The following is a 15,529-nucleotide window of genomic DNA, read 5'->3' as shown; positions in this document are numbered from 1 at the left end:
ATTGTGTTCTTCTTTTTGGGTGCTGGAGGTAGAGACGTCAACAGAAAATTTGCCCTACATATTGCAGGAGGAGGGTGATAAGTCTGAGAATCACAGCTACGATTCTCTGTGTTACTAGACGAAAGAAAGGGCAGAAGAAGTTTGAGTCACTCTTTGATTGCAGACTTGAATTGCTACAACTTAACCTTAGTTATTAAGTAACCTTAGTATATTAACGTATAACTTGACAAAACATAGTTTGGGACTTTGTCTTTTCTCTGGAAACAGGATGAACCTTGGGCTAATAACCAGGCAGCAAGTGGGGCTTTGCAGGGAATGGAAAATAAATATGTGCTGGAAAAATGACAGCCTCAGAGTCATGACCCTCCCTGCCCACTTGTCTCTTAGTGTCATGCCTAAAATAATGATTAGTAGAGTGAAAAATGCCTTCGGACAAGCTATCATCTCTGCCATATCCCACATCCAGTCATTGTACAAGGGAAATAAAGGATCTGAAATAGAGACTGAGGAAACTGCAAAAATTAGGAAATTAGTTGAGTCGTGAATTAGGGGGAGAGAATATTAGAGAAATAACATTTAATATTACTAGTACTCAGAATTTATTCTTTAGAAGTCATTCTACCACTTAAAATGGACTAATTCAATTAATTCTTACAACTATATAAAATAGATTCTTTAATATCCTTTTGTTATAATCCTCCTTATTATCAACTTTGAGTTGAGTCTATAATGAGATGAAATCTTTGGGGACCTTGGGATGAGTAGAATGGCTTTTGTGTTTGGGAGGAATGTGAATCTTTGGTGGCCAGACTGTTGTAGACAAAATGGGCCCCTAAAGATATATGTGTCCCAATGCCTGGAACCTGTGTATATGTTACATTACATGGAAAAAGAAACTTTGCAGAGATAATTAAGGTTATGGACCTTAAAATAGGGAGATTATCCAGGATTATTTAGGTGAATCAATCTAGTCATATGAGTCCTTAAATCAGAGACTTTCCATGGCTGAAGTCAGAGAGATGTGGCAGAAGGAAAAGTCAGAGAGATTCTATTGATGAAATGGACTTGACCCACCACTGCTGGAAAAGCCACATGGAAAGCATGTGAAGAAATCCAGGCAGGCTGTATTCCTCCAGCTGACAGTCAAGCATAGGCAAATCACATATCTGATAAAAGATGTGTATCAAGAATATATAAAGAACACTTACAATTCAACGGTTAAAAGATAAATAACCCAATTTAAATATTGGCAAAGGCTTTAGATAGACATTTATCCAAAGAAAGTATGCAAATAGCTAATAGGTGCAAGAAATTCTGTTCAACATCTTTGCTTATTAGAGAAATGAAAATCAAAAACCCTACTGAGCAATGCTTGAGCTCACCAAATGAATGTACACACCAGGATGGCTATAATGAAAAAGACAGACAGTAATAAGTGTCGGTGGGACTATGTAGAAATTGGAACCCTCATACATTGGTAGTGAGAATTTAAAATTTAAAATTTAAAATAAAAATCTGGAAAATATTTTGGCAGTTCTAAAAAAAATGTGAAACATAGAATTAATGTGATCCAGCAATTGCATTCCTAGGTATATAGCTAAGAGAAATGAAAACATATATCCACTCAAAATATTATACTCAAATACTCATAGTGGAATTATTAATAGTGGCTAAAATTGGAAACAAACCAAGGAACATTAACTGATGAATGAATGAACAAAATGTTCTATATTCATATGATGGAATATTATTCAGCAATAGAAAGGAATGAAGAACTGATGCATATTACAACATGAATGGACCTTTAAAACTTTATGCTAAGTGAAAGAAGTCAGTCAAAAAAGAGTAAATATTGTTTGATTCCACTTATATGAAATGTTCAGGAAGAGCAAATTAAAACCCAGATAAGATACCACTAAACACACTAAGCTAAAATTAGACTGATGGAACCCCGAATTAGAAAGCATGAGGAATAAGTGTTCTCTTATCCATTGCAGGTGATGTGTAAATTAGTACATACAGTTTAGCAGTTTCTTATAAAATTAAACATACACCTAATTAGGAATAAATTCCTAAGTATTTATTCAAATGAAATATAGGCCTGTGCATGTTGTGGTTCAAGGCTATCTAGAATGAGGAAGGGAAGAGAGGGAACAGAGAAAGCTCTGCTAGTGACCACCCTAATTCGCTAAAATTCTATTCTGTGATTTGACAGCAATGCCTCAGGTAAAATAAAGCACTTCCTTGCCTCATTTAGATGGCAATTATCCTATATATACATATCCCTTAGAAACCTCTAAATAATAAACTGCTGTGCCGAAATCATGCTTTTGAATATTACTATATTAGTTTATCAATTTCATCTCTAAATGATGACCATATTTCATAATCGGTCCAAGGAAGGATTTCAATGTTTCACAAGCTTCCTGAACTTGCATGCAAATTTAAGAGGTATATGTGAGTACTGCAACTGGATTTATGCTCAACATTATATTTTCAGTGTAGACTCTAAGCCCCAAATTGATAAGAAACGTTGACCTAGAGTCATGAATGCACACCAGTAGTGGCCACAGTAAAGTAAATTAGTGACTGGACCCAATCATATTTTCTGAAGCCAGAATGTTTCTTTCTCCTTAGAGCAGAAGGAGCTATGTCCTTAAAGTGCAATTGAAAACGCTGGTAGCAGTCAAAGCAGCTTCAGTCCTTGACACCCACAACAATCTTAGTGTTAGAATTTGGTCCTCTGAGATGTCACCTAAACCACTGATCTTCCTGGTTATGAGAAAAAAGTTATACAGCTCTGGCTAAACAACACCTAGGAAACAGATTTCCAGGGAAAGGGGAGCTGCTAAGCTCTTAGTAGTAGTCACCGCTACTAACCCCATTTACCTATGCTCCGGAACTTCAGACATATAATGAGAATTCCAGAAAAGACTACGAAACACAGTAATTGAACGATGCTTGAGCTCAAAAAACAAATGCAATCATATAGGAACACTAGAACAGGGAGAGTTAGGGTTAATAAATGAGTTATGCAGGAATGTGGGGTATCACTGACCTAAGAACCATTATCAGAAAAAGTATAGCCATCACCCCATGCCCACTCAACCTAGGTAGGGCTAGGATGTGAGTTTACTTTGTGGGTAGTGGCAGACCCTAATAAGATTGGACTTAAGGACCTAGCAGGACTAAGAGGAGTTTCTTTTCCTAATTCTGATCACCTAATCTAGCACCAAATTAATCTGGCCGGGGGGAAACTGGACAGCTGCCCTAGGGATCTTCATTAGATTTTTGGGGGGTTCTGAAGGTTGTGGGATTAGACAGATGTAGCAGTGGTGACACTGAGTTGACTGAAAGAAAAAAAACCTCACTTTAAACCCCTCAGCTTCAATTTCCCTGTCAAGGGGCTTATTTCTACAAGTTTAACAGAGATCATTAAAATGTTTTACCATATATTACTAAAATATTTATCCGTTTATTCTTTAATTTATATCAACTTCCTGAAGAAAATGACCAGAAATAATGAGATACTTTTCAAAGAAACTCAACTGGAGTAAAATTATGATCTCAAGTCTTTAGAAGACTTTCTTGGGGAAGACAGAGAAGAGCTACTCATTGATGTAATTGGTAGAAATCATGTATCAATAGATTTTATTTCCAAAATGAAGAAAATTCCCATGATAACTATGGAATAGGCTTGTCTCATGAGTTAATAACCTCCTCAATCATTAAGGTGTGAAAGCAGAAACCTGAAACCAATTACTGCAAATAAGCATAATGATTAGAGCATGAGAATTGGAGCCAGACATCTGCTTTCCAATATCGGCTCTACCACTTATGAGCTATGTGACCCATGACATTTTCATCTATAAAATGGTGACAATAATAGCACTGCCTTTTAGGATTAAATTAGGTAAATTCTGTAAAATGATTATTACAATGCCTAGCATAAAGTAGGCACTCAATAAATGTGGTACAGTGTTTTATGGACTAAGTAGGGAAGTGGGCACAATAGATTATATCTTCTCCTTTGACTCACCTCCTTTAAATTGTCTGTTCAGGCTCTAGATTCACGTCCGCCATCTAGCAGTTTATCAACTATATATAATCTATTTTGCTTGAAGATAAGTTGGGAAAAAGGTTGTTCTTAAAAATGTCTATGGAATCTAAAAAAAAAAAAAAAAAAAAGGTTCTGAAGAACCTAGGGCCAGGAAAGGAATAAAGACGCAGATGTAGAGAATGGACTTGAGGACACGGGGAGGGGGAAGGGTAAGCTGGGACGAAGTGAGAGAGTGGCATGGACATATATACACTACCAAATGTAAAATAGATAGCTAGTGGGAAACAGCCACATGGCACAGGGAGATCAGCTCGGTGCTTTGTGTCCACCTAGAGGGGTGGGATAGGGAGGGTGGGAGGGAGATGCAAGAGGGAGGAGAAATGGGGATAAATATATATGTATAGCTGATTCACTTTGGTATACAGCAGAAACTAACACACCATTGTAAAGCAATTATACTCCAATAAAGATGTTAAAAAAAAAGTCTGATGTCCTTTTACCTGATGGGTCACTATCACTCAGTGATACAGTCATTCAGAAGTGTGATAACCATGAAACCAGACGGAAGAGTCTGGTTGTAAAGGACTTGTTGGTTTATAAACCTATCTCTTTTTCATGTTGATGTTGTTCAAGCCCTTGAAGGGAGGTGGTATCTTGAAAGCTAATGGGAATCTATGTAAGCAAGAAGACTGTGATCAAATTAAGTATATCTTAGAGCAAGACTCCCAGGATGCATCCATCACTAAGTGATTTTGAGTAAGGCAGTTGCTGGATTCACTTCATGTTGATTGGCTAGACTTTTACTTAAGAGAGAAAGCACTCCTTTGAGGGCATAGAAGTAACTGTGGGTCTGAACAACTCAGGAGACATCTATACTGACCTTATTCCTAAAACAGCACTGCTCTGGGAAGCTCATAATTGAGAGGTGTGAAGTTCAACACTTCTAAAGTGAGAAGCCCTAAATCTTCCTATGTAAAGCTTGGCATTCATTGACAAAGGTTGTACAGCTTTGCCTAAATGCCCCATGTGACTTAGGCATCACATTAAGAGAGATTCCCCTAATGATTCCACCCTTGTTGCAGCAGTTACGTTTTGTGAAACACTGACAGCAAAGGAGCCCAATAGTCCAAAACAGTATCACGCAAAGAAGCGAAACGAAAAATGTCATCCAAATGTGGTCTGGATTAAACAGGGCATCTGAAAGAATTTGAAGATCAATAAACCTACAACATGGAGCACCACTGGATTAGAAATTTTGCTGCTAATTAAGCAGGACTCTCCTTCAGGTCCTGCGTTTTCTTTACTTTTTTTGTATTTGGGTGTGGGCTAAAGATCAGTGGAGATGTTTTAGTGGTAAGTACAGAGCCTGGAATTGAGCTTGTTTGGGGGATAGAATTTAACTTGAGGCTATAGTTGATTGAAGGAAGTCTCTCTCTCTCATCTCTTATTAACAATTCCAGTGCAAATGCTTCCTAATTATAAAGGAAACAATCAAGCAGAACCCTGTACACCATGCTGGTGACTGAGAAGCTCAAAGGCTGTAAGACAGCCTCAAAACTGTCTCTAGTCTATTCTTAAGGTGTAAAGATAATGGAGACAAATAGACCTTTCTTAACTTTTATGATTTGCATTTCTTGATAAGGTCTCTTTAATACTAGGGTTATACAGTGTATTCCTTAAAAAAAAATGTGTATTGTTTCAGTTTTAGCACTTAACTTCTAACCTATATGAAATTTATCTGTATATAGTTATATGTATGAGTATTTTTCTTCCAGATGCATAGACAATTATTCCAACATCTTATAGGAACTTTTTCATCTTTCTTTTCAATGCACTAAACTTTATACTTCATAATTTGTTATACACTGTTTCTTCATGATTTGGATCTCTTTCTACCCTTCCTAATTTTTATCATTGACACAATGGCCTACTCCTGTGACTGTACATAATATTCTATGGTTGGAAATTAACACAAAGTATTTTTAGCATTTGTTCACAATTACTTTATTATAGTCAGTTTTTAACCTGATAAAGGAAATTCTTCCTCATTTTCCTTTACAAAGCTTTTTTTTTTGCCATTTACAGATATTCATTGTTCCATACTAGCTTCAAAATTACTTTAACCATCATTTTAAAAAAATGCTTCCAAAGGATTTCTTTCTATAATGTCTTTATTTACTTTGAATTTTATTTTTTTTATACAGCAGCTTCTTCTTAGTTATCAATTTTATACATATTAGTGTATATATGTCAATCCCAATCGCCCAATTCATCCCACCACCACCACTCCCCACTATCCCCCCTTGGTGTCCATATGTTTGTTCTCTACATGTGTCTCTATTTTTGCCTTGCAAACCAGTTCATCTGTGCCATTTTTCAATATTCCACATATATGAGCTAATGTACAATATTTGTTTTTCTCTTTCTGACTTACTTCACTCTCTATGACAGTCTCTAGGTCCATTCGTGTCCCTACAAATGACCCAATTCCGTTCCTTTTTATGGCTGAGTAATATTCCGTTGTATATACATACCACATCTTCTTCATCCATTCTTCTGTCAATGGGCATTTAGGCTGCTTCCATGACCTGGTTATTGTAAATAGTGCTGCAATGAACATTGGGGTGCATGTGTCTTTTTTTTTTTTTCTTCACCTAAGCAAAAACAGCTAATGATTTATTAGAGAATGAAATTTGGGTTATCATCAGAGTTGTTTTTTTTTTTTAACACCTTTATTGGAGTATAATTGCTTTACAATGGTGTGTTAGTTTCTGCTTTATAACAAAGTGAATCAGTTATACATATACATTTATCCCCATTTCTCCTCCCTCTTGCAACTCCCTCCCTCCCACCCTCCCTATCCCACCCCTCTAGGTGGTCACAAACCATCGAGCTGATCTCCCTGTGCTATGCGACTGCTTCCCTCTAGCTATCTATTTTACGTTTGGTAGTGTATATATGTCCATGCCACTCTCTCACTTTGTCACAGCTTACCCTTCCCCCTCCCCGTATCCTCAAGTCCATTCTCTAGTAGGTCTGTGTCTTTATCCCCATCTTGCCCCAGGTTCTTCATGACCTATTTTTTTTTCTTAGATTCCATATATATGTGTTAACATATGGTATTTGTTTTTCTCTTTCTGACTTACTTCACTCTGTATGACAGACTCTAGGTCCATCCACCTCACAACAAATAACTCAATTTCGTTTCTTTTTATGGCTGAGTAATGTTCCATTGTATATATGTGCCACATCTTCTTTATGCATTCATCTGATGATGGACACCTAGGTTGCTTCCATGTCCTGGCTATTGTAAATAGAGCTGCAATGAACATTGTGGTACATGACTCTTTTTGAATTATGGTTTTCTCAGGGTATATGCCCAGTAGTGGGAATGCTGGGTCGTATGGTAGTTCTATTTTTAGTTTTTTAAGGAACCTCCATACTGTTCTCCATAGTGGCTGTATCAATTTACATTCCCACCAACAGTGCAAGAGGGTTCCCTTTTCTCCACACCCTCTCCAGCATTTATTGTTTCTAGATTTTTTTGATGATGGCCATTCTGACCAGTGTGAGATGATATCTCATTGTAGTTTTGATTTGCATTTCTTTAATGATTAATGATGTTGAGCATTCTTTCATGTGTCTGTTGGCAATCTGTATATCTTCTTTGGAGAAATGTCTATTTAGGTCTTCTTCCCATTTTTGGATTGGGTTGTTTGTTTTTTTGATATTGAGCTGCATGAGCTGCTTGTAAATTTTGGAGATTAATCCTTTGTCCATTGATTCATTTGCAAATATTTTCTCCCATTCTAAAGGTTGTCTTTTGGTCTTGTTTATGGTTTCCTTTGCTGTGCAAAAGCTTTTAAGTTTCATTAGGTCCCATTTGTTTATTTTTGTTTTTATTTCCATTTCTCTAGGAGGTGGGTCAAAAAAGATCTTGCTGTGATTTATGTCAAAGAGTGTTCTTCCTATGTTTTCTTCTAAGAGTTTTATAGTGTCTGGTCTTACATTTAGGTCTGTAATCCATTTTGAGTTTAGTTTTGTGTACAGTGTTAGGGAGTGTTCTAATTTCATTCTTTTACATGTAGCTGTCCAGTTTTCCCAGCACCACTTATTGAAGAGGCTGTCTTTTCTCCATTGTATATTCTTGCCTCCTTTATCAAAGATAAGGTGACCATATGTGTGTAGGTTTATCTCTGGGCTTTCTATCCTGTTCCATTGATCTATATTTCAGTTTTTGTGCCAGTACCATATTGTCTTGATTACTGTAGCATGGTAGTATAGTCTTAAGTCAGGGAGTCTGATTCCTCCAGCTCCATTTTTTCCCCTCAAGATTGTTTTGATTATTCAGGGTCTTTTGTGTCTCCATACAAATTATAAGATTTTTGTTCTAGTTCTGTAAAAAGTGCAATTGGTAATTTGATAGGGATTGCATTGAATCTGTGGATTGCTTTGGGTAGTATAATCATTTTCACAATATTGATTCTTCCAATCCAAAGACATGGTATATCTCTCCATCTGTTTGTGTCATCTTTGATTTCTTTCGTCAGTGTCTTATAGTTTTCTGAGTACAGCTCTTTTACCTCCTTAGGTAAGTTTATTCCTAGGTATTTTATTCTTTTTGTTGTGATGGTGAATGGGATTGTTTCCTTAATTTCTCTTTCTGATCTCTCTTTGTTAGTGTATAGGAATGCAAGAGTTTTCTGTGCATTAATTTTGTATCCTGCAACTTTACCAAATTCATTGATTAGCTCCAGTAGTTTTCTGGTGGCATCTTTAGGATTCTCTATGTATAGTATCATGTCATCTGCAAACAGTGACAGTTTTACTTCTTTTCCAATTTGTATTTCTTTTATTTCTTTTTCTTCTCTGATTGCTGTAGCTAGGATTTCCAAAACTATGTTGAATAATATTGGCGAGAGTGGACATCCTTATCTTGCTGCTGATCTTTGAGGAAATGCTTTCAGGTTTTCACCATTGAGGATGATGTTTGCTGTGGGTTTGTCATACATGGCCTTTATTGTGCTGAAGTAAGTTCCCTGTATGCCCACTTGCTGCATAGTTTTTATCATAAATGGGTGTTGAATTTTCTTAAAAGCTTTTTCTGCATCTATTGAGATGATCATATGGTTTTTCTTCTTCAATTTGTTAATATGGTGTACCACATTGATTGATTTGCATATATTGAAGAACCCTTGCATCCTTGGGATAAATCCCACTTGATCATGTTGTATGATCTTTTTAATGTGCTTTGGATTCTGTTTGCTAGTATTATGTTGATGATTTTTGCATTTATATTCATCAGTGATAGTGGTGTGTAATTTTATTTGTTTTTAGTGTCTTTGTCTGGTTTTGGTATCAGGGTGATGGTGGTCTCATAGAATGAGTTTGGGAGTGTTCCTTCCTCTGCAATTATTTGAAAGAGTTTGAGAAGGATGGGTATTAGCTCTTCTCTAAATGTTTGATAGAATTCACCTGTGAAGCCATCTGGTCCTGGACTTTTGTTTGTTGGAAGATTTTTAATCACAGTTTCAATTTCAATACTTGTGATTGGTCTGTTCATATTTTCTGTTTCTTCCTGGTTCAGTCTTGGAAGGTTATACCTTTCTAAGAATTGGTCCATTTATTCCAGGTTGTCTGTTTTATTGGCTTAGAGTTGCTTGTAGTAGTCTCTCAGGGTGCTTTGTATTTCTGCTGTGTCTGTTGTAACTTATTCTTTTTCATTTCTAATTTTATTGATTTGAATCCTCTCCCTTTTTTTCTTGATGAGTCTGGCTAATGGTTTATCAATTTTGTTTATCTTCTCACAGAACAAGCTTTTAGTTTTATTGATCTTTGCTATTGTTTTCTTTGTTTCTATTTCATTTATTTCTGCTGTGATCTTTATGATTTCTTTCTATTTGCTGACTTTGGTTTTTGTTTGTTCTTCTTTCTCTAGTTCCTTTAGGTGTAAGGTTAGATTGTTTATTTGTGATTTTTTTCTGTTTCTTGAGGTTGCATTGTATTGCTATAAACTTCCCTCTTAGAATGGCTTTTGCTGCATCCCATAGGTTTTGGATCGTAATGTTTTCGTTGTCATTTGTCTCTAGGTATTTTTTGATTTCCTCTTTGATTTCTTCAGTGATCTGTTGGTTATTTAGTAACATATAGTTTAGCCTCCATGTATTTGTCTTTTTTACGTTTTTTTCCCCCTGTAATTGATATCTAATCTCATAGCATTGGGGTTGGTAAAGATGCTTGATATGATTTCAATTTTCTTAAACTTACTGAGGCTTGATTTGTGACCCAAGATATGATCTATATTGGAGAATGTTCCATGTGCTCTTGAGAAGAAAGTGTAATCTGCTGTTTTCGGATGGAATGTCCTATAAATATCAATTAAATCTATCTGGTCTACTGTGTCATTTAAAGCTTGTGCTTCCTTATTAATTTTCTGTCTGGATAATCTCTCCGTTGTTGTAAGTGAGGTGTTAAAGTTCCCCACTATTATTTTGTTACTGTCAATTTCTTCTTTTATAGCTATTAGCATTTACCTTATGTATTGAGGTGCTCCTATGTTGCGTGCATATATATTTACAATTGTTATATCTTCTTCTTGGATTAATCCCTTGATCATTATGTAGTGTCCTTTGTGGTCTCTTGTAACATTCTTTATATTAAAGTCTATTTTTTCTGAAATGAGTATTGCTAATCCAGCTTTCTTTTGATTTCCATTTGCATGGAATATCTTTTTCCATCCCCTCACTCTCAGTCTGTATGTGTCCCTAGGTCTGAAGTGGGTCTCTTGTAAACAGCATATATATGGGTCTTGTTTTTGTATCCATTCAGCAAGCCTGTGTCTTTTGGCTGGAGCATTTAATCCATTCACATTTAAGGTAATTATTGATATGTATGTTCCTATTACCATTTTCTTAATTGTTTTGGGTTTGTTTTTGTAGGTCCTTTTCTTCTCTTGTGTTTCCCACTTAGAGAAGTTCCTTTAGCATTTGTTGTAGAGCTGGTTTGGTTGTGCTGAATTCTCTTAGCTTTTGCTTGTCTGTAAACATTTTGATTTCTCTCTCGAATCTGAATGAGATCCTTGCTGGGCAGAGTAATCTTGGTTGTAGGTTCTTCCCTTTCATAACTTTAAATATATCATGCCACTCCCTTCTGGCTTGTAGGATTTCTGCTGAGAAATCAGCTGTTAACCTCATGGAAATTCCCTTGTATGTTATTTTCCATTTTCCCTTGTTGCTTTTAATAATTTTTCTTTGTCTTTAATTTTTGTCAATTTGATTACTATGTGTCTCAGTGTGTTTCTCCTTGGGTTTATCCTGCCTGGGACTCTCTGTGCTTCCTGGACTTGGATGGCTATTTCCTTTCCCATGTTAGGGAAGTTTTTGACTATAATCTCTTCAAATATTTTCTCGGGTCCTTTCTTTCTCTCTTCTCCTTCTGGGACCCCTATAATGTGAATGTTTGCGCATTTAATGTTGTCCCAGAGGTCTCTTAGGCTGTCTTCATTTCTTTTCATTCTTTTTTCTTCATTCTGTTCCATGGCAGTGAATTCCACCATTCTGTCTTCCAGTTCACTTACCCGTTTTTCTGCCTTAGTTATTCTGTTATTGATTCCTTCTAGTGTATTTTTCATTTCAGTTATTGTATTATTCATCTCTGTTTGTTTGTTCTTTAATTCTACTAGGTCTTTGTTAAACGTTTTTCGCATCTTCTCAATCTTTGCCTCCATTCTCTTTCCGAGGTCCTGGATCATCTTCCCTATCATTATTATGAATTCTTTTTCTGGAAAGTTGCCTATCTCCACTTCATTTAATTGTTTTTCTTGGGGTTTTTCTTGTTCCTTCATCTGGTACATGGTCCTCTGACTTTTCATTTTGTCTATCTTTCTGTGAATGTGTTTTTTGTTTCACAGGCTGCAGGATTGTAGTTCTTCTTGCTTCTGCTGCCTGCCCTCTGGTGGATGAGGCTATCTAAGAAGCTTGTGCAAGTTTCCTGATGGGAGGGACTGGTGGTGGGTAGAGCTGGGTGTTGCTCTGGTGGGCAGAGCTCAGTAAAACTTTAATCCGCTTGTCTGCTGATGGGTGGGGCTGAGTTCCCTCCCTGTTGGTTGTTTGGCTTGTGGCTACACAGCACTGGAGGCTACAGGCTTTTTGGTGGGGCTAATGGCAGACTCTGGGAGTGCTCACGCCAAGGCGTACTTCCCAGAACTTCTGCTGCCAGTGTACTTGTCCCTGCAATGAGCCATAGCCACCCCCCGCCTCTGCAGGAGACCCTCCAACACTAGCAAGTAGGTCTGGTTCAGTCTGCTACGGGTCACTGCTCCTTCCCCTGGGTCCTGATGCACACACTACTTTGTGTGTGCCCTCCAAGAGTGGAGTCTTTGTTTCTCCCAGTCCTGTCGAAGTCCTGCAATCAAATCGCACTAGCCTTCAAAGTCTGATTCTCTGGGAATTCCTCTTTCTGTTGCCAGACCCCCAGGTTGGGAAGTCTGACATGGGGCTCAGAACCTTCACTCTGGTGGGTGGACTTCTGTGGTATAATTGCTCTCCAGTTTGTGAGTCACCCACCCAGCAGTTATGGGATTTGATTTTATTGTGATTGCACCCCTCCTACTGTCTCATTGTGGCTTCTTCTTTGTCTTTGCATGTGGGGTATCTTTTCTGTTGAGTTCCAGTGTCTTCCTGTTGATGATTGTTCAGCAGTTAGTTGTTATTCTGGTACTCTCACAAGATGGATTGCTGAAATGTCTTTAAATGAATAATTACGTTGATTTTGGATTATTTTATCTTCATGGAGGTAAATATTCCCATTCAAAATAGAGTATTCCCCCACATATATTTATGTCTTTTTGAGGTCTTTTAGACAGAGTATGTATTGTTTTTCAAATAGGTTCTGTATTTGCCTTGTGACTCTATTTTGTGTATTTTGTGGCTGATGTTAAGCACATGTTATTTTTTTCCAGATTTTCCTTGGGGATTGAATTTATTATTATATCCCTCTTCTATTTCCCAATTTTAAAAATCATAGATATGTGCCTTTTGGTTGCATATTTACCACAATATTTGGTATTATTTTGGGGGGCTAGTTTTTCAGGAAAAATAAAGTTTGCCTTGCCGTGTTTTTGTAGATTTTGTATTTATTTTATGTTAAAATTTTAACCTGTATGAATATTTGTGAATTGGATAAAAGTCTGAGAACTTTATTTATTACATGGGATGTGGAAAGTTGTAACAATATTGCTCATACAGCTTATGAAAGCCTTTTTTTCAAAATTATTAATTATTACATAATCCAACTTTAAACATTCATTTAAAGAGCCATATGATACGGCTCTTTTTCTCAAATATTATGCTTATGTTACAGTCTATTCCAATTTGAATCCTACCTGAAACTAATAATTGGATATATCTATACAATGCTTATTAATTTGCATAGGAAGCAACTATCTTTAGTGAAACAATATAAAACATTAGAAAGATTTAAAAGAGTTTCTAATGAAAATTATTTTCGTCATTGATAAAAGAGTAAGATCAAAATGAATGCTTCTAACTATTGGTTTTTGCCTGCTGTTTTTATTTGTTTTCCTCTTACCTCTCTCCCTATTCCTTCTCAGATAATTTGCAGGTTTTTCTTAATCATCTAAAGGACATCTAAAAGGTGAATTCTCCAAAATTCAGTTCTAGGAAACTGTTTTTTTATTTTCTCTATCCTTATTCACTTTGTATCTTGTCCAGTTTCGTTGTTTTAAATATTCTGCTTAGGTTGTAGACATTCACATTATGTCTCAACCTTGGTCTCTTCCACAGAACTTTAAACTCATATCTAACTCCTAGTCGACATTTCCCTTGCAAGTCTTATAAGCAAGGTCTTATTTCTAAGATAGTCTCATTTCACAAACTTCCCCATCTCAGTAGAGGAAAACTCATCTTTATGACTCTGGCCCCTAACCTTGGAATCATTCTTTATTCCTCTTTTCCTCTTTCATCACACATTCAATCCATCAGTAATTCCATCAACACTACCTTTAAAATATTCATAGACTATTACCAAATCTTACCCCTTTTCTGCTATTCCTATTTTCCAGATCATTCTTATAGACTCCTATCTGGTCAGGGCAACATTAATTTTTTTCAGTCCATTTTTTGAATCCTCCAAGAACATTAGAGAGGATTTTTAAGAGAAAAAGCTGTGCCCTCAATCAGGCTAGAAATAGCCTTCCTGAAGTGACATCTGAAGATAATCCGGCCCACCCACCACTCTGCTCCTGTAATCCACCCTGATTTCTCTACATAGGTGTTAGCTAAGGGGACCTTTGTTGCACATAAGATGTGGATTTTTCCTGGTTGGCCTTTGACGTCCACCTGTCATGCCTCCCAAAAATCAGAAAACCTGTGCTTTAGTTCCACATTTTACTTACTGTTGGCTCAACTGGCTTCTCTCGACATCTGTCCACCTATAAATGACCATAATAATTCCTCCTTAGTGAATTTTCAGTGCTTTAAATGACAATATTAGTACTGAATATTATATAACAGTAAGCAAAGCTTTTTGCTACACCAATTCATTTGAGATACATAAAAACCCATGAAATATGTTTATACTCATTTCTAAGATGAGAAAACTGTAGCTCAGGAAGATAAGTGACATCTTTAAGTCATGGAGCTAGAAACTTGTTCATCTTGAAAACGAATATTGTGAGGTCTAATGAGATAATGAACTTTAAATACATTTAAGGCTGTAATGTGTATTTTAATTATGGGTTGTCATTATTCTTATAAATATTTTCTTCTAAAATGTTCTTCTCAGCACCTGACATCTTTAGTACCAAAACTCATAACAATTATAAAGTGTTACATTCAAAGTGTGCTTGACAATGTACAAAGCTCTTTAATATTAATTATCCCATTAATTTCTCTTTACGTTGCTATATTGACAACCAAACTCTGACAAACACTCACCAGCTAGAATGATATTTGTTCTTTTCTCTTCACCTGTTAGAGGGTTGTGAATGTAGCAAGTCATATTGCCCTGTGACTGGTTTCTAAGGACAAGAGTCATCTTCATGTGAAAAATTCTGGCTCCATCCTGGGAATAGAATTCTGATGAATATGGAACTACCTCTCCTCTGTTGTCTCTCCACTCCATCTGAAGCTGTGGGCACCACCCTCCTGAGTTACACTCAACCATGAGTCCCTCAGTGCCAGGAGTCTGAACAAAGATTTGTGTTTCCAAGCCTAGTGCTGGGGAAAATGAGACAGAAAGATCAAGATAGTTATTGCATTGAGGTTGGGTTGGAAATCTGAAAAGAAAAGAGTCTCATTAATCTTGTGGTCTTCAATAGAAGATGAGGCAATACTCAAATTCACATCCAAATTACAAATTAGACTAATTCTGGTCACTCTGCACTGTCTATCCAGTGCATAGTATATTTTTGCAATAGATATATAGATTTTTCTGACTATAATACCGGAA

General features: G+C 36.5%; 1 protein-coding gene across 1 annotated transcript in view; it reads right to left on the bottom strand.

Moving 5' to 3' along the window:
- The window catches only part of LOC309657337 (selection and upkeep of intraepithelial T-cells protein 8-like), a 59,577-nt gene that overhangs the window by 38,742 nt on the left and 5,306 nt on the right, over positions 1 to 15,529 (bottom strand). Inside the window, 1 exon segment of the mRNA XM_082454637.1 lies at positions 4,202 to 15,372. Coding sequence (XP_082310763.1) covers positions 14,963 to 15,372 — 410 coding nt within the window. The 3' untranslated portion in view covers positions 4,202 to 14,962.

Source organism: Balaenoptera physalus (genome assembly GCF_965194825.1).
Source record: "Balaenoptera physalus genome assembly, chromosome: 1".
Classification (NCBI taxonomy): Eukaryota; Metazoa; Chordata; class Mammalia; order Artiodactyla; family Balaenopteridae; genus Balaenoptera; species Balaenoptera physalus.
Note: the sequence above shows the minus strand (reverse complement) of the source record. Positions and strands in the feature narration are given on the sequence as shown.